General features: G+C 41.8%; 1 protein-coding gene across 3 annotated transcripts; it reads right to left on the bottom strand.

The window, feature by feature from the left end:
• Positions 1-933: 933 nt before the first annotated feature.
• ccm2l (CCM2 like scaffold protein) lies at positions 934-10,896 on the bottom strand. 3 transcript variants are annotated; one of them, XM_088289622.1, is made up of 11 exons: positions 10,694-10,896; positions 9,946-10,113; positions 9,399-9,482; positions 8,490-8,673; positions 7,042-7,616; positions 6,321-6,450; positions 5,143-5,206; positions 4,872-5,028; positions 3,481-3,619; positions 3,173-3,320; positions 934-1,727 (listed from the first exon to the last, which is right to left on the bottom strand). In XM_088289622.1, the coding sequence occupies exons 1-11, from the start codon at positions 10,721-10,723 to the stop codon at positions 1,592-1,594; spliced, it is 1,815 nt and encodes a 604-aa protein (XP_088145748.1). In that variant the 5' UTR covers positions 10,724-10,896; the 3' UTR covers positions 934-1,591. The 3 variants fall into 3 exon arrangements, with proteins under 3 accessions (XP_088145748.1, XP_088145749.1, XP_088145750.1); XM_088289623.1 differs by having other exon boundaries at positions 934-1,724; XM_088289624.1 differs by having other exon boundaries at positions 9,946-10,092.
• Positions 10,897-19,991: the final 9,095 nt, after the last annotated feature.

Genomic DNA, 19,991 nt, shown 5'->3' with positions numbered 1-19,991 from the left:
TACATTTTTCCTCGTCAACAACAGTTTCCACTGCATTTAATAAAAAAAAAATTTGTTAAATAAAAATAACTTTTGTGTCTTATTTGGTAGAGCGACCATTCAGGTTTCAGTTCAGATCAGCCGTCAGCGAGATAGGCAGTCACTTTCTGCTGTTTGTATACAAATGTTATGAAAAGGTCTGATGGCTTCCAGGACAATAAATGACAGTTGCATTATTCACGACTCCCATTACAGTGATGCCACATTGAGGTGAGCCCTCACATTGCACAGGATGGTGTGAGTGGACTAATGGTGTTAATACCAGCACACGGGGGATTACAAAGATCAATGACAGTGCGCTAATCCCCTGATGGAGCGGTCCATGTCATCGGTCTGCTGACACGATAGCACACAAACAACGAGCGCACTGCACACCAGTATTCCTGTGGCTGTAACAGGAAAGAAAAAAATCATTGGTCTATTACATCACAACCCCGGCTGATGTTCAGTGAGGCTGGCAGAGGTCACAGGGCCGGCGGTGGTGAAGCAATGCACCATGGGACGGCTGTGAATTGTGACCTGCATCGAGCGAAACAATTAAAGAAACACACAAAGGCAGTTGGGTTTTTTTATCACAAGCATTGCATTCGTGTTCATTTTCAGACCATTTCGTGCTGCCACAGAAAGGTGTTCTTGGCGAATACAAGATTAAGCGTGGTTTAGTGCACTACTGCCACTACCTGGTGACGAACCGGTACTGACAGTTTGATCAATGGAATTTAAACTCACTTCATTGAAAGCATGAGGACGAGCATCATTGTGGAAGAACATTAGCCATTAGGCTCGACAACAGCAAAAGAGTCGGAGACACAAGATATTCCGCATACTTCACATAATTTCTGTGATGTTGTCAGCTGGGAGAACAATTGACTTTTTGTCTTGACCTAGCCTACTTGTAAGTAATCTATACGTTTAATCAGTTTTCCTCTGTACTTAAAAATATCAGCATTTTTTTATTTTACTTGAGTAAAGGAGTTGAATTAGTAATTAATTAATTAATTAATTCCTTATTAACCGGCATTGAGCTGCATTATTAAGTACATTGGCATTTGCATTCGATTTAGAACTATTAGAGATATCGACTAAAACAAGATGAGAAAATGCATTTATAGTAACCTAAACAGAATACACACATTTTTAACTTCTATAAAAGCCTTAGTTTTACTCATGCTTCACTTTTCTACAAAACAAATGAGGCTGTCATGGTTGTTTTGATTTATTAGATGAACATGAAATTATGCGTTTACAAGTTCTTAATGCCCTTAAATATGAAATAGGCCTATTCTTTGATCAACATTTTTATTTCAAATTTTGTTACTCAATCACAGAATAATTTCATTTTTTTAAAGTGCAACTACCAGAATAATACATTAAGAAACCTTCAGCAAGTAATGCGGTTACTCACAAGTTCATTCAGAGCAGGTGACGCACAGCGTGTAGGCGCCACTCTGCCTTGGCAGGATCACTGATTTCAAAACAATTCACCTTGCTTCTCTTCATTTAAAAATCTCTTCAATTAATTGGACGATTGAGGTTGAGGAATCCACTTAAATCACAGGTAGTAGTCCTCCTCCTCAATATCGCCGTGTGCGTCCCCGAAGCCGAGGGCTTGGATGTCGTGTGTGATGTCGCTGATGCGGCGGTTGAACTCTTGGGATCCCGACGTCAGAGAGCAGCTGTCGTATCTGCTGGGAAAGCAAGCAACTTATCGAATTGCAATCTGTGCAAGAATCTGCTGTCCCAAAAGTCTGCTGTCTGCACTGCAGACTTTTTGGAAAGCCGTAAAGGCACCAATACTTCAACTCAAGCAGTTAAGAACAGTGACAGTGCAGCGTGGCGGGATGATGACCAAGCTCTATCGCAAACAGCAAAATCTACCAGATTTTCATCCGCCCCCTCAAAAAAACGTTGGTAATGGGCTACAGATGCCATACGATAGCGGCAAAGCATTACTTTTGTCAAAATGAATCTCCTCAAGTCACTTCAACATCACCTTGGCACCAAGATGGTTGCAGAGCATTTGCTTTGGCAAAAACAACAAATGGGTGATTTTTTTTTAAGTTGCAACGGCAAGATCTGCCTGAAACGACACTGTGTCAAAATGTTGAGTGTGATTGGAGCTGCCACTTCAACCTCAGTAAAATGCAGCAAGAATTAGGACTATGACTATGGGAAAAACAATAATCATGATTAGTTTGGATTAATGATCAAATCACGATTAATAACTAGATTAATCATTGATGTCAAAACTTTGTATTTATTCACCTACTAACATTCAATTTCTTAAATGTAAAATAGCCTCATGCACATCCATCTTGCACGTTGAACACTTTATTCTTAAACATTCCATTATTTTTGTCAAGTACAAATTTACTTTGTAAATATCATGTGTAATTTAAGATTTGCATTTTCCTTCCGCTGCTGACCTAGGACCTCAAGTATGGTACTCAGATGCCCGAGCCACCTCATCGGGCTCCTCTCAACGTGGAGGAGCAGCGGCTCGACTCTGAGCCCCTCTTGGATGAATGGCTATAACTATTCCAAGGGTGTCACTGGAGCTAAAAAGTCCCCTTCTATATGGAAGAGCAATATAGGCAGTAGAAGAGGTTGTGTACTTCAGTCACTAGTTAGATTTTAAAGGCATTTTTAGTGCTTGGTTCAAGTACTTTTTATTTTATTTTATATTTTTTATTTTATTTTACTTTTTTTTACTATTCCATAAAGATGGCGGCTACTTTGCCAATAACAAATGGCTCGGTTCCCACAAATAATGGGAATTTGCAAATGCCAAATATGTTAGCGTTTTTTTTCTCGCTACGTGAAGCTAACTAAAAACAAATCATTGACCTTTCTAAGCTCCGTGCAAACCTTTGATGCAAATAAAGATACTATTAGAAAGAATATGAAAAAAAACTTGCCATCAAAATAACTTCACAAATGCCTTAAATAAAATCGAGATAAAGATATTATTAAAACTAAGAAGAAGCTTTGCCATGAAAATAACTTCACCAATGCCTGATGACGTTCAAACGACAAGTCATAATTTCGGTCCAAAGGCCTGGATAAAAATGACTGCTAGCCTTATTTGGACTTGTGAACCGTGACGCCGGCATCTCAGCGCCCCCGTTCATACCCTCTCATTGCGGTGGCCGACGTGTTGCTCATGCTGCGCTTGATACGTCCGAAGCTGTCAGTCAAAATTCCCCCCTCGCGGATTCCTATACTTTCGAGGAAGCTCTCAAAGACACCCACGTCCTTGTCCGGGATAAACGGCCGCATACCTGCAGGTCAAAGGTGTTTTGTTAAAGGGCCACTCTTGCTTTATTTGCTGGGATTGAGGGACATCAATTTGGGAAAAGTTGCTTCCAATAGGCTTGTAAATTAAGGTTACAAACTAGGGTTAGTGTGCGCTTGCGGTGTGTCAAGGTGTCAGCTACTCACCCAGCAGCAGAAATTTGCGGTTGTCTCCATACAGCTGCAGCAACTCGGAGCAGAAGTGTCCAATGTCGGAGCCCAGCCTGTATTCTCGCAAATAGGCTGCAAAGTGTTGCAACTCCCCAGCACTCAGCTTGTTCCTCAACTACACATGCACACACACAATCAGTTTTATTAGCATAATAAAAAATGTCAGCATACATATGGGTTGTTTTCATATAATTTGATCAATAACTCTAAAGTCCTATCACACAGAATTTTGAAAATTAATTAAGTTGACCGATATGAGTATTTGATTTTATTGGCAGTTGTTATTGTTCAAAAGAGAATAATTGTTTTGAAGATATTTTTTTTAATGTAGTATTTTCACCGTTTTAACGAAGTATCATTATTTGTAACATGTTTACCAAATGTACTAATTCATTTTGGGATGTATAGGATTTTTCTCATTCCTTAATATGCCTTTCCGAGGAATTTTTAAGAGATAAATATTACTCATATTACACAAACGACTTCTAGAATTCCGTTAAAAATTGTATTATTTCTGCGTTACAAATGAATCGGAATTTGTCTGAAAATGTCTTCACCGTTATTACGGTTATATCAATACCAGAGCGTCATGGGTTTCATGAGTAGTTGGGATCATGTATGCACTTGTATCAGTAGCGTTTGAAGGACAAAACGGGGAAATTGCGCAACTCACACAATTTTTATGAAGTTGTCATGTCATTATCCACACAGCTAATCCTGTACAGGGTCACTGGAGGGTGCTGGAGCCTATCCCAGCTGATTACGGTCGAAAGGCGCACTACACCCTGAACTGGTCGCCAGCCAGTCACAGGGCAGACATAGACATCGTCACTGAGTGGGAACTGAACCCACGCTGCCCGCAAATAACTCAGGCGGTTGTACCACTACACCATCAGCGACTCTCTTTTATGAAGTTGTGTATGTCTTAACTGTTAAGCACAAAGTGTATTTCAGTGGGCTGGCGCAATTGGCTAACGTCAATGTATTCCAGCCACAAAACTGTGGCAGAAAGAAATGTAGAATATGATCAAGGTTAAGTCTTCTTTGAATGAATGATATATTTCTCGTGTGCGTAGAAACAATTAGTTGCACAATTAATTTGCCTGTTGTACTATAGATAATGTTTTGCTTTGAGTTCGCAGTTGATATTGTTTGTTTGTTGAATAAAGTTGTTCTTTATAAATAAAATTTGTCATTGTTTCAGATTTTTCCAATACAACTTTTTGAAAATCAATTCAAGTCAGCAAATAACAATGCTCAATTGAAAAACATTTTTTAAAAGTGCCATTAGTTACTAAATGGAATGACATGCAAATGAGCTGCATGTTTTATATATTTAGCATGGGAAAACATGCTAATCCCCCCACCGTGATCATGTACTCCTGCATGAGCGCGAGGGTGGGGTTGCTCTCTCCCACGTCGTTGATCGAAGCCAGACCACGATGGGAGTCCTGAAGCGAAAGCGATGAACTCTCGCTACATGTCTCACTGTAGTAGAGCTCAAACGCATCCTGGGATCCGTCACTAAAAGAGACGAGACGCCAAAGAAAGTGAGCACAACTTAAATCGTTGAGATGAATACAACAGAAAAACAGTCCACAAATCGATAGCTGACATAGTCCACAAAATGAGACTTACTATGAGCTGCAGCAGCTGAACTCTGGGTCATAACTGTACGCCGCATCCGTCAGGCTGCTGTCACCTGTCACATAGACAAAAAGTTAGAAGTGTCCCTGTTATCACTAGGGTTGAACATTTTGGGAATTTCTAAAGTTGGAAAGGTTCAATGGATTTAACAGGAGTTTAGGGCAAGAATTAGCAAAATTGAAGTTTGGTCTTGATAGGGAAGTTAAATGTAGTTAGGGGTTGGGAAAATATACTTCAGTACAACCATGACTAAAACAAGGCAATTTCATGCAGCTACACTTGAAAACAAAATGCAATTGCCTATAAAGGTTTACAAGAACGTAGCCGCACAGCTTGAGAAACAATCTTTTTTTTGCATGTGAAAGGAGAATTTTATTGACAGACACGCACTTTTCATTGAACATTTTGTTGGATTTTTAGGTCTTTAATTGGTTAGCTTAACTGGTGAGTCACAGTGGACTCAACATTTGTGTTTTTGTTGTTTAATGAGACTTCATTGTTCAATAAAATACTTGGAAAGTGCTGTAAAATGGGTCTTATAAATAAATCTTTGTAAATGTCATGCCTTTTGATTGTAATAGTTTCCACTGCTGTTTCATGACGAAACAGAATTTAAATTGTTATATTTATGTATGCTGTTCCCAAAATTCCCCATCTTAAAGGGGAAGTCAAGTCAAGTCAAAAAATCTTCTTTACAATATTTTCCATGTGGCCCCACTAGTCTAAACATGGTATTCTGATTAATGTTGCATTTGTGAATATCAATTAAGAATCAATCAATATATCAATCAATTTATATCCATCACACGGGGCTGCCATTTTGCCACTTGCTGTCGATTGAAAATTACATCACAGTTGCTCTGTTCTCAGGTGATGATCAATCATGGCTCAGCTTGCGAATGTTACGCGACAAAACTCAGAAAACAGGATGTTTCCCAAAAACTTTGCAGAAATTTACCGGATATTTTCAACTCCTTTGCAAGTCTAATTACTGCACAGAAACTTCAGTCAAACAGACGCTTTATCAGGCAAGGAACCACTGGTAATTTAAGTGAATGCACACCTGAATTCCGCCTTTGACTGAGGAAATTGAACCCTGACATTTATCAAAGCCAATCATCCATCAATGGTTTTTGTTGCTTATTCCAGGGATAAATTGTTTCACTCACTTCTCTGCAGCCAGTAGCGGTCCGGCATGGTGTGGTGAAATCCTGCTCTGTCCACACACTCAATGGTCTGATGGCCGTAAATGATTTGGAACATCTGGCAGATCAGTGAACAGTACTCCTCTGCGGCATCCTAAAACGCACACAAGATTAAAAAAGAAAGGTCATTGCGGCCCCCAAATTGTGGAGTTTCCTGATAAAAAAAAAATTAAATAGACTACTGCAAAATGATTAGATTTCTCAGATTTTGCAGGTTTGGGAGATTTTGTCATGGGCCACTGAAACCAAGGTTGATCATTTTATCCCGAATGGCGCAAACACATGACAGCTCATCACCAAAAGAACGCTGACGTGGACCTTTTTAGTCTTTCCAGTTCATTCGTCTTTAGATTTTTTTTGCTGGGAAATTCTGAAGAATGAAGAGAGGTTTCCAACGCTTTGCAATGTTTTTTTTTTTCTTACACCCAAGTTCAAGCATCTAAACTCAATTAAAGACCAGTCAAACATGGAACAGAGTGCACATGTTGTTTGGTCAATTAAGGCTTAAAGCATTTTAAACAATGCCTGCATGCTTGAAGGTTTTCAATTCGGCATGCTTGAAGGTACTGACATGTCATGTTGACTAGTTGCTTCTTGGCGTTTCGTTTTTTCACCTCGATTCTCACGAATGAGCAGGGGAAATCTACAAGTGGATTAATGGTGCGAGAGACGAGCGGTCACCCACTCGGTTGTCCACAGCCAGGATGACGAGGTTGCAGTAGGCGTCAGGGCACGGGGTGGGCTCCAGCGGGTTGTGGTTCCTCCTCTCCCAGCTTCCATAGCTCTTGCCCCTCTCCCAGCTCCCTGTGCAGGCCTGCCGGCGCTCCAAGCTTCCTGCGCCGCCACCGCCTCCTCCTCCTCGCCGCTCCCAGCTTCCTCCTCCACCGTGCCGCCTCTCCCAGCTCCCTCCACCGCCAGGCGGCACCCCGCTCACCGGCCGAGGCCGGCGGCTCTCCCAGCTGCCCCCCGTCTTGCGTGTGGCTTGTCTCCTCTCCCAGCTCCCCCCTGCTCGCTTCCTTTCTAAACTCCCACCGCTGCCGCTTCCCCCTCCGCGGTCCACGTTTTGGTTCTTATCATGGCTGCTCCTGGACAGCGAAGGCCTCCAGTCTACTCCGCAAATGGTGTGCCGTCGCTCCATCGTACCGCCGGAAGGTCGTGGGTCGGCGTTGCAGCTCACGGTTTGACGTCGGCTGTCGATGCCCGTTGGCTTCTTTCGGTCCAGGCTGTTGTCCCCAGCGACCACGGTGTCCACGTTTAGACCTGAATCACATGTATGCGTTACAACCCTCATATTTGCACTTTCACGTGTCCAAAGCTCTTCTTATGCCACGTTCACATTTTGTTCATGGCAGCTGAGTCTGACCAGATTTTCAAAATTAATCGAATTACTTTAGCTAATGCTATCTTGGTTCAACAGTGCCAATCAAAGTCAAGGCACTCACCAATATCCGACCTTTTCCATCCACATTAGCTTGCCGTGAGAACTGTGACAAATCAGGACACTGTACAGCAAATTTGGAAGAGCATGACAAAATTTGCCTGGGAAATGCATGAAATATGCTTCCAGTCGCACTTTGGACCACTTCAAAGATTTGTTTACCCCATATATGTACTGCCGGTCAGGTCTTGTTGCCATCACCCTGTTTTAATATTCGCGAAATAGCTTTTCTATCCGCACTGTGACTGACGTGACAAATGTTTGAAATTTTAGAAATCTGGTCAGGCATCCACAGCAATAGCAGTCTGTCAACTTTGCCCTGCTAGTTATGGATTTATCCTTGACCACTGGTGGAAGAATGACAATTAGTTGTATCTAGCGGTACTAGGCTATGTTAAATTAGCTAACAAAGTGTTTTTTTTTAGCATTGACGCGCAGTTGCGGACGCTAATTGTGCTTTACAGTCGACACATTGCACTTTGTCCTCTTTTTTTAAAGTGTGAACTGATCTAAAACTTTGGACATTCTCTCTTCTTTTACACATTCATTTCGCATGGTTCATGCTTATGGCTACACACACTTAGTTAGTTAAAAAAAAAAAATCACGGCCAGTCAACGAGCACATAAATGGTCTGTTTTTGCACTAATGTTGGTGCTTCAATTGTGGTCCAAATGATTACTAATCATGATCTCACCTGTCTTGAGGACCAGCAGGTGCAGTGCGTCATCTCTCAGGTAGGATGCGGCGGCGATTTCGTGGGTGGGAATCCTCATCAGGAGCTTCTCGTTATCTCTCCAGGTCAGCAGCAGACAGCGGGCGGACAGACTCAAGATGCAGTCCTGGTCCACGCTGGTCTTCGACGGCAGAACTCTCAGTTGCTGCTCCCCAACACATGTCGCAACCAGTCACTAAATTTCCTTTCTTAGTGTACTTAAGTAGAATTTGCACAAATCTGCACTTTATGTAGTTATTAACATTTTTGCCAGGTTTCACTTTAGCGCCCTTCATTTCCTAACTAAAGTTCATACATTTGCTTGTGCTGTCATAACTGACTGTTAAAAAGGGAGCGAGATGTGGGCCAGTGGCAGACGGTGCATTTGGGACGTTGGCGTTCCTCGTGGATTTATCCACCTCGTCGTTTTTGACAAAATAATGTAAAAAAATGCAACAGGGGTGCATATAAGTGGTGCTACCTGGACAAGGACGAGATGAACGCTAGTCTCCAGTGACGTCTTGGCGAGGAGGATCATGTCAAAAAATACCCTGAAGTATGGGTGAAGGGCTCCATGCACAAATACAACTTTTCATTTTAAGATACATCGCTTCTGTCTAAGTCATCAAGAATGATTTGTCTGCATCATGTCAGAATCATGAACAATGAAAAGAAAGCAAAGCCCATCAAGCCAAATTTTAATGATAACCCCTAACATGGATTGATAATAGATGAAAATTCTTAATACCTAACCAGTGAGGACAGGTGGATTTAAAACAATGCCACCCAGAAAAAAAATATTTGGGTAATAAATGGTGCTGGCCTATCACTTATTTCTGATTATATAAGAGCGTTGATATGATTGCTCTGAATGATGAATTTTCTACTAACCCTGGCTGTGTCCAGCAGTTGCAGCAGTTCATCCCGACTGGACGGGTTCAGAGAAACCGACACCCATGTCAGGTGACCCAGGAACTGATGGGAAAGGTCATGTGATCAGAAGATTGTATGGCATATTCTGCAGTCATTTCCAACCACTGTTCCACATAAGAGATCAGCATAGTAACATCTGGATTTGCACAGCCAAAGATGCTTCACAATAAAAACAATGAACAAAATAAGACTACAGAGCCATTTACGCAAACATGATAAAATACAAGAGAAAATGGCAAATTAAATAAATAGATAATAAAATGGAATAAACCCAACAGCACGAGAAGGCTAAACGATAAAAGTGAGTCTAATTTCATTTCAGTGGTCCAAAAATGATTTACATCAAATAATGTATGCAAGCCATATATAGTGACAAGCAGTGTGTTCACTTTTGGGGTTTGTGCCTTTTGGTGATCTTTTCCCTAATGGCTAATATGTGCCTTGGCCGAATGCAACTTGGTCAAACCAGTTGCGCGTGTTGTATATGATGTGTGAGCAATCCTACCTTGACCTCCTTCTCCACATAGTCAAAAATGAGTCTTTCAGGGTGGATGAGGAAGTCGGGAGGGTAGAGTGGAACGGTGTGCAGGGGACGCCGGTAAACGCTGCCACGTTCCGCCGGCCGACGACTGGCTTTGGACCACACCAGACGCTTTATGGGAGACACCAAACCCTTGGGAAGCGCACCACATGCACAGGAAAGGAGCAGGTTGGCTTATATATGTGTATATGAACGATTTGAAAGAACTCCTGTCAAGACTGGCACAGTTAATTAATTCAAAATGGATCCATTTCAATACTTCTTAGGTCATTTGAGTAGAAGATTAGGTTAGAAGTAGCAAACAGTCAGATTTTTCATTTGTTCACTGGCAAATTCATTCGTTGGGGATGCCTATGTATCTTTGGGTTGACAGGAAGACGGACAATTTACAGCAACATTTTTTTTCCTAATTTGTTTTCCTCTGAGATGACATGGAATGGAATTGAAACATTTCATGAGATCTCTTCTGACCACATTTCTGGTGTGATAGGAAGTAAAGATGCCAAAGATATCTACCATAACCTAGAACATTTTAAATTGTCAGAGATCAATCGTATTGTATTTACCATTTTTGTCCTATGAGATTATTTCCAAAATACCTTTGAGGCATATGTATGATGAAGAAAGAAATGTTATGAATGAAATGTCATAAATGCATGACAAAAATCCTCCTGAAGCAAACGTAAGAAATGAAAAAGAAATAGGAATTTACCTTTTTGGATTTTTTAGGTTCATAATCCATTGTGGCTCAGCCACTTTCTGTCACTCTTTTCTATTTCCCAGTCTGACAAATTTGTCCTTGTTCAAATTTGCTCGAGTTTTTTTCCCCGTCATTACGGCAATGTCTCCGCATTCTTGTTGTTCGCCTCTCTACACTGATTGTTTTGTCACCATATTGTTAGGACACACGCGCACGCGCACTCCCACACGCACACGCACACACACACAGACACACTGACACACGCGCACAAACACAGGAGGGCATGGCAGGAAGCAAAGGAAGGCCACTTCCTGTCCAGGAGGAAACTCCACCACAAGCTGATAAGGCCCAGGCTCACTGAACTCAAACTCTTTCTCTCTCTCTCTCGCTCTCTGTCTCTCTCTCTCTCTCTCTCGCTCTATATATATATATATATATATATATATATATATATATATATATATATATATATATATATATATATATATATATATATATATATATGTATATATATATATATATATATATATGTATATATGTATGCGGCACGGTGGACGACTGGTTAGCACGATGGCCTCACAGTGAGAGACAGCATCGGGTGTGGGTTCGATCCCGGCTCCGGCCATCCTGTGTGGAGTTTGCATGTTCTCCCCGTGCTTGCGTGGGTTTCCTCCGGGTACTCCGGTTTCCTCCCACATTCCAAAAACATGCATGGCAGGCCAATTGAACACTCTAAATTGCCCCTAGGTGTGAGTGTGAGCGTGGATGGTTGTTTGTCTCTGTGTGCCCTGCAATTGGATGGCAACCAGTTCAGGGTGTCCCCCGCCTACTGCCCGAAGAAAGCTGGGATAGGCTCCAGCACCACCCGCGACCCTAGTGAGGAGAAGCGATATAGAAGATGGATGGATGGATATATATATATATATATATATATATATATATATATATATATCATGCTGCACACGCAATCACATGCATACAAATAATACATTGAGGGGAAAATTGGCATGTTGCTGTAGTATGTTGCAGTCTATTAATCATCTTGATAATCAGAATTTGAGTCTCAAGGTACATGTTTTTCTGATTATTATTTTATTGTTGCAGATGTTTGTCAGGGTTTGGTTTGTTCTCAGTGGGACTTGCCAAAATATTTCAAATGTTCAATCATACCCTTGTCACATAATTAGAGATTGTTTATTTCAAGTATCTTGAAGAGTCCCCAAATCCACGTAATTTGAAGACAGGGCACGTCCTGCAATCTTCCAAACAGCCAACAGAGGTCGCTGTCCCATCTACAAAAGCAACCTCGGCATGTGTAACTGCTTTGCATCGCATATATGAAAATCGAGAGATATGGTGCGTTCAATGGCAAGTCTAGGTGGGCGGTGGGGTGCATACTTAGCTCAGTGTCTTGCCCTTCCCTGGAACCCAAACCACCAAGTTGATACTAAAAGATATTTACAGTGCCGACGTAGAGAAGCATTAAGCGCAAGTAAACTCTCTTTAGCAATCACGGCAGTCAACTGAAACCTTTTTAAACCCCAAGCAAGCGGGTGCGCGTCACCAAAGCGGGCTGTACCATTCATCATCTCGTTCCATCCGGGGTTCTGCCTTTGTGGGTCAGTTAAAGCTTCCATGTAGGAGCCCTTGTTCACAATTGTATCATCGCTCCTCCATTGTTTTCAATGCCTGCTGGAATTCCAACGTAGGAACTGGGTCAACAACAATTTGTGTTTCAGATGGAAACCAACTTAATGTTTGGGCAATGCACGTGTTGTGACCGACCAAAAATATCCAGAGCAGCAGAGTTCTTTGGTATTTTTTTTCCCTTATATTGACAACATCAGAGATGTCGCCCAATTCTATCAACGTGTGACGCGGAAATCTTAATCCATGCGTTTGTTACATCTCGCCTCGACTATTGTAACGCTTTGCTCTCGGGTCTCCCCATGTCGAGTATTAAAAGTCTGCAGTTAGTTCAAAATGCAGCAGCTAGACTTTTAACTAAGACGAGAAAGTTTGATCATATTACCCCGATATTAGCCAATTTGCATTGGCTTCCGGTCCACTTGAGATGTGATTTTAAAGTTCTGCTACTTACTTTTAAAATATTGCACGGCTTAGCACCTTCTTATCTCGTTGACCTCGTGGTACCATATGTTCCGTCCCGAAACCTTCGCTCACAAAATGCTGGTCTTTTAGTGATCCCGCGAGCCAAAAAGAAGTCCGCAGGTTCTAGAGCGTTCTCTATTCGGGCACCAATGCTTTGGAATGCACTTCCCTCAGATATTAGAGGCGCCACCTCAGTAGAAATGTTCAAAACACTATTAAAGACGCATTTATACTCTTGTGCATTTAGCTGAAATATTTGTTGGCCTGTTTACTGCCGCTTTTTTTTTTTTTTTTTTTTTTTTCTTTTGTTTTCTTTTCTGCCCCCTTTTCCCCCGGCTGGGGGATTAGGTGACGGTGACCCACTAGGAAGTTTAAGGCATTGACCAACTGGGCATGCACCTGTTCCAGTGATGTCGTCTTCCTGCAGCGCGACATTTGATCAATTTATTTATATACTTTAGCATCTAATTTAATTATTTGTTGGCCTGTTTACTGCCGCTTCTTCTCTTTTCTGCCCCCTCCTTCCCCTGCTTGGGAATTAGGTGATGGGGACATGCTTTGAAGATTACGGCACTGACAAACCGGGAAGGGACCTGCTCTGCCGAAGTCGTCTTCATGCAGCGCCTTTTCTGATTTCCTTATATTTCAGCACTTCATTGAACTACTTGTTGGCCTGTTTGCTATTTCTGTTCTTTCTTTTCTGTTCCCAATTCCCCGAATTAGGTGATGGCGATTCACTTGGAAGTGGCTGTACTGAATTTACACCAACTGACCGGTACAAGATCGAAGGCTCATCTTCGGATATGCTGCCATGGATATTACGGCCCTGGATGAGGACCCACTCCACTGAAGTCATCTTCCTGCAGCACTTCATTCAATTGACTCTTATATTATCTCATCTATTATTGCATAGCATCATTGTATGTGCCAAATGTTGCCCAGTTGGCATCCATTGCAGCCTGGTCATCCTGGAAGGGGGATTCCCCCATCTGTGGTCCCTTCTCAAGGTTTCTCACTTTTCCCCTAATGAGGTTTTGTGAGTTTTTCCTTGCCCTCCTGGGGGTTAAGATCGGGGATGTCGATTGTGGCTATGTAAAGCCCTTTGAGACTGTCTGTGATTAAGGGCTATACAAATAAAATTGACTTGACTTGACTTGAATCCGTCCATCCTGGACAGAGGTCCATTTTTTGGACGGAGGCCAGAGGCCGAGAAGTTTCTTTTAAAAAGGACGGACTAAGCAAGGACAGAAGCGCGTTTTCGTCCATTCCATTAATCATCCCTCACCGGGTTAATATAAACAAATACAATTTATTTATGCGCTTTACAAAACATACAACATTAAAATATTAACAATTATACAACAGAACAAAGCATAAAACTGTGACAATCATACACTATAATACTATCATTCCAGCATACGCCTTGTTGTTTGGTGCATTTATAGATGGAACAGGAATGATTCAGGCTCCTTTCACCTGTGGGTCAGAGACGTCATGCATGACGTCAAACACATCTGCTTCATCTGTTTGAAAGAAAACAAGTAGACGTAGCATCCGTTGACGGGTAACATACCTACATACATAAAGACTTGCTCAATTCTCTAGTCACATTTAGATCTGCTTCAATTCCAAGCGCTGGCTCTCAGATCCAAATACACATCAACACAGTCTTAAATTTAAACTGTGCATAGCAGTGAACTATTTTTTTTTTTGGCCAGAAAGGAAGGATGGGGACAGTGTTTACAGCTCTGTCAACAATTATTAGTGATTTAGGTCCAGTAGTTGGCTGCATCTTTTCATGGAAAGTTTTAGTTCCATAATTTTCACTGGTGCTGGAAGAGGAGCGTTCTTTCACAGAGTCAGGATCTGGGAGAAGTAAAGTAAAACGTTTTTTTGTATGTGTGAGCAGCTGGCTCTGCACTGTGTGATGGCTTCTGACTCACCAGCTGGTAAATCTCAGCATCACAGGCATGTGTTGATATCTTATCATCCAATTTCCCTCGTGGGATGAATAAAGTATCAGATAATATCTATCGAACTACAATATCTATCTATCCATCTAGCAATGTAATAACTCCTAGGTTGTCCACAGTCTGTGCAGGTTCACCCAAGGGTCAATCCAGGTCCTTCTTTTATTCGTCATCTGCATGCTACCTCTTGGGCAAATCATTCACAAGCAGTCAGTTTCCATTGTTAAAAATATGATTTCATGATCACGCAAAAAGTCACATTGAAATCTGTTGTTCATGCATAATGTTTTGTATGGCTGATGTCGAACAATGGACTTGAAAATATTTGGTTTGGGGGATGGGGGTTTGGGGATCACTCGGGCATGGGAGGTGTCACATGTGCCTGACTGTTGTTCTCTCCACTTTCCTGTTGGTCCACTGGGAACAAACGTGTTGTTTATGGATCAGACGCCTTTGTCACGATTTGTGAGGAAAGCCTCGTTTTCTCCCAATGCATGCCCGCAGCATGACGGACAATGTTTGGGAGTAAATAAGCGACTGTGGTTGTTTTTTTTTTTGTTGTTGTTTTCTTTGGGGGGAGTGACTTGGTTTCTGGTGGAAACTTCTATGGGCAACTGGAGAGGTCAGTGTGTTTGTTGGTCAGGTAGTGGTTGGCAGAACAGCATCCAAAACATGCTGACAACATGCAAGTCCAAGTTTGCAGAATGCACACATAGTAGGAGAGAAAATAGAGCTGGTGAAACTGGAAAATATGTTGGCAATCAATGTGACAAGAATCAAACTCGTTGTACACTGAATATAATGACAATAAAGGGCATTCTGATTCTGATTCTATTTTGGGGTGGCCAGGATGGTGGCCTCAAAGTGACAAGCAGAGGCCAAGGCCGCTCTGTAGCTCCGCCCCTGAGAAAAATGCTTCTGCACCTTCCTTCAGTTCATACGATTCAGCCTGGGTCTAAAAAAAAAAAAAATCTAACTTCAGTTCTTCAATGTTCATGCAAATTCATCAAATTAGGTGTGTGGGGGGGGTGTGCGTGTGTGTGTAATAATGCAGGATTAACTGCTGTAAGGGCACTGCCTGAATGTGTTTGAGTCTGATGTGCCCAGCGGGCCAAGTGGGCTCAGGGCAAGTGTATGTAGGCCAGTGGGATCACGCACTGTGCCTCTTTTCGTTGGGATGGAGGTGGAGCCACAGCACGGTGCGCCACAAACAGGGGGCAAAATGTCCGACAGAAGTGAAGGGGGGGGGGGGCATTGGAACCAATGACTAATGAGAATGGGATGTGTTTGTGTGGTTGTATGAGTTTTGATGGGGGTGGTGTTTAGTCCTATCACTGAACAATGTTTTAATGATTCTTATATGCTGACTGACCTCTGACCTCTTTTCTGACAAGTGAATCTTTGAAATCCGAGTGACCCACCTGAATACCAATTTTTGGTTAATTTGAAATGGACGTCACAAAATATTGAATCAACTAAATGAAATACTTCAAGCCTTTTAGCACATATGCTTCTAAGATGGTGGATAAAGTGCAGAAAGAAATCATTTGTTTGCCTTTAAAATCCATCAACCCATTATTTTTACCGCTTCTCCTCACTCGGGGGGTGCTGGAGCTTATCTGAACTATCTTCTGGCAGTAGGCGGGGGGCACCCTGAACTGGTTGCCAGCCAATACTTTTAAAATTCATATAATTTTTTTGAAGTTGTGAGGACTGCACCCTATGCCAGTGATATGGCAATTACTCACAGCTGGTTGTTTCATTGTTTTTCTTCTTCTTGTCAGATTAGGGACACTCACCCATATCGGCCCATTCTGAACGAACCAAGCTTCTGCTGTCAACAGCTGCCCGTGCTGACGACTGCACTCCAACCGAGTGAACTCTGACCCTCTGTTATGCCTGGCTGTCATGGTTACAAGTGCAGCCTAGCTGTAATGGGTGTTTGTCAGGAGTCGATGGACTTGACATCGGCGAGGGAGGGGGGAATTTGTGTCAGGCAAATGGGGGATCGTGGTGCTTTCAAACTCACTGAGGGTTGAGCGAGGGGAAATTTCCCTATTAGTACCATCGGAGAATGCCAGGGACACTGAGACACTCTTTTCAACTTCATTTTTACGAGAAATACAATCCAATTGATTTGCTTATTTCTATATACAGTGCACTGTAATAATTAATTTGAAAATCTGCTACGTTTCAGATAATCCCATCTCCTCATTTATAATTAAAACAAGAGCCTGCTCTAGAACTGAAATTACTTGTAATTATATTACAAATATACAATTGTATTTGTAATTGTAATTATATTGTAATTGTATTTGTAATTATATTACAGAACTCAAGAAAATGGATGGTGGTCTACAAATGGGGTCCAGGACAGAATTTGGACCACCGCAATGCTGCTGCTCCTGCAACCTGACCCCGGAAGACAATGAATGGATAGAAGGAACCACTCCATCTTAGGAAATCTATCAGAGACAGAAGATGTGAACAACAATGTGTCAATCATTTGTGCACTCATAGCCCATCACCTGCAGCCAAGTGCTAACTTGTTAGCTTGAGTTTCAGGAGCTTTGCAAAGACCAGTTCGGAATATGCAGCTTTTGAAAAAAGAAAAAAAAAAAAAAGAAAAAAAAAACGAAGTCGAGAAGATTTAGAAGCGACACAAAATTTGCAACATTTCTGTTTGACAAGTGCATGTGTTATAAAATGCGCTATACAAAAAAAGTTGGGTTGTATTTTATTGCATGACATCTATTGGATTTTTAATTGCTAGTTTGTTCCAAAAAGTAGAACTTCAAGCTGATAAATTTAGGCCAACAGTCACATAAAATGAGCATCATGCGTTCGCTTTAGAGGAACATCTTTTGCACTGGCGTTGAAGGAGGATCCTCTTACTGTCCAGTTAGTTTGTGAGGCAATTAGTGCAACAAACATCCCATTATAGTGCAGTGACCTTTGGAAAGGTCGCCATTAGGGCCGAGGAAAGATGGAACGTAAAACAGACCAAGCAGCCTGTATGCCAACAGTCGAAGTCGGCTTTGGAATAAAGCACTCACATTTAACACGCACTTTCCTTTTCTTTTTCTTTGTCGATCTGGTGAGCTCCGAGGATTTCTTTGTACATCGGAGACTCTCAAATTTTGTGAACACATCTACTCAGGCTGTGATGGAAAATGTATATGATTACGGATTGATTTCGGCACATGCTTATGCAACATTTTTAACGTAACCCACAACAGCCACTTGTGTCAACCACACAAACTGATTTGGACTTTTGAGTATGTTTGTGGTTGTGGAAATAGTTTGCAAAAGAGTGTTGAATCAGTGGATGACCAAGCCAGATGGCAACATCATCCTGACATGTGAGAAGACAGATGATGGAACAAATTCCACTTTTGGTGAAAAGAATTGGGCATGACAACCAAATGTCCATATGGTCCAGCTGCAGCCACAAATGGGCGTTCCCGTTTTTTAACGGGAATGCCCCATTCTGACAACGAGAATGCCTCTTCACACCAAGAGCCACGTCCAGTGTGGCATTGTAATTAATCAATTACTGCCATTGATAAGCACCAAAATCTGACTTAAATGTTCTGCTGCTGCCACAAAAGGAGCGACAAGCGCAAACCCAAAGTTTCATTGAAAAAAACGCCCCTGAATTTCATATTAGATTCTTGGATCTATTTTTGTGAATGTGAGTATTATGTAACAAGATTAGATTGGCCTTTAGTATGTGTGTGTGTGTTAGCTGTTTATATGCACATTAGAACAGGCTTCCAACGTTCTTCTAAGCTTTCAGGATGACTACACACTTGTTACAGTTTCAAGGCCAAAGTCTGTGTACGCTACAAAATAATCAGCAGCGCTTCCCCCTTTTTCTTTCTCAAAACACACACACCTGCAGCTGTGGATCAACCCAACAAAGGAGTCGTTGCTTCCATTTCGGCATTTTGACAAGGATAGAATAAACAGAGGGCAGGTGACAGTTTTATGGGGATCCACTGTACTGTGCATTTACAGTATTTAATAAACATTTGAAATCCAGACCAAAACTGGGGCATCTGCTGCAGGCGTTTGATGTTTGCGAGTTAACGCAATGTGCAGCACAAATTGCAAATATATTCTAGTGCCTGTGAGTCAACGTTGACTGAGAAAATGCTGCTTGTCGTGAGCTCACAAGGTTGTCATGTCATGTTTGACACTGGCGCTTATCCTGTAAAGAGTCGTGTGGGTTTGGGTGCTGGAGCCGAGCCCAGCTGACTTCGGGCAAAGGGAGGACTACACCCGAAACTGGTCGCCAGACAGTTGCAGGGCACACAGAGCGACGATGAACTGTCACAGAGCGGGAACCAATCACTCGCTGATCACACACAATTCAGTGAAGTGTTCCATTATAAAATCAGCAACTTCACAGGGGTAGTTAGTCTAAACCTTTGCATGACTAATATTTAAAAATAAGTTCTCTACGACAAATCATGAGAGAACAAAAAATATTTACATATATTGAATTAAGAGCTAAGCAACCACATATCATTTGCGTAATGGCAAGGTCTGGTGTTCATTCTTCTGGAGGTACAGTGTTGACTTTTTAATAGTGTGGCCAAAAAGTTAAATATTGGTTACATAGGACCACAATATATTTTCCAACATTCATTTGGAAAAAAGTACATTTGTATTTCATTGTTTATTTTTACTTTTTTTCAATTCATGTTGAACAGATTATGGATTACATCAATGGTGGTCAACATCTTGGTGTCATTTAAATTATGCACAAAAAAACCTGGCTTTTGAACAGTTTGTCAACTTTTTGTCAGAACGTTAGAAATTGCTCAAAATAAACTTAAGTATTGCTCTGAGCAGGACAAATCATTTCAGCGGTTGTAGCCATGAAAATCGACTGAAAGAAAGGACAGGAATGCCGCAGTCTAGTCCAGTCCACCTCAGAGTGGCGCCTCCAATTACGCTGTGCTTTACTTTGAGGCTACTTACCCATATACATGACATGACATGATGTGACATGACATGAACCGAATGCATACATGTGTGTGTTTGTGATGGTGTGGGTGTGTGTGGCGCGTGGAAAGCACTTTGCAAGACACCACTTAAGACATGGTAGAGGAGATATTTATTATTTAACAGCTTGAACATGCTGCCTCTTTAACATGATTAAGAAGCAAATTAACTCGTGTTCCACCATGGATGGAGGGGGGACTTTTACTCGCCCCCCT

The sequence above is a fragment of the Idiotropiscis lumnitzeri genome, chromosome 3, assembly GCF_059441095.1.
Source record: "Idiotropiscis lumnitzeri isolate Australia: NSW breed Sydney's pygmy pipehorse chromosome 3, RoL_Ilum_1.0, whole genome shotgun sequence".
Taxonomy (NCBI): Eukaryota; Metazoa; Chordata; class Actinopteri; order Syngnathiformes; family Syngnathidae; genus Idiotropiscis; species Idiotropiscis lumnitzeri.
This window is presented reverse-complemented; position numbering and strand designations above follow the sequence as displayed.

Excerpts from the sequence above, each read along its gene's own strand:
- ccm2l (XM_088289622.1), bottom strand. The coding sequence starts at position 10,723 with ATGGATTATGAACCTAAAAAATCCAAAAAG. Across the intron at positions 5,029-5,142 it reads TTCAGCTGCTGCAGCTCATA|TGACGGATCCCAGGATGCGT; the intron begins GTAAGTCTCATT and ends CGTCTCTTTTAG. Across the intron at positions 3,620-4,871 it reads TGCAGGAGTACATGATCACG|TTGAGGAACAAGCTGAGTGC; the intron begins GTGGGGGGATTA and ends GTGCATGTGTAG.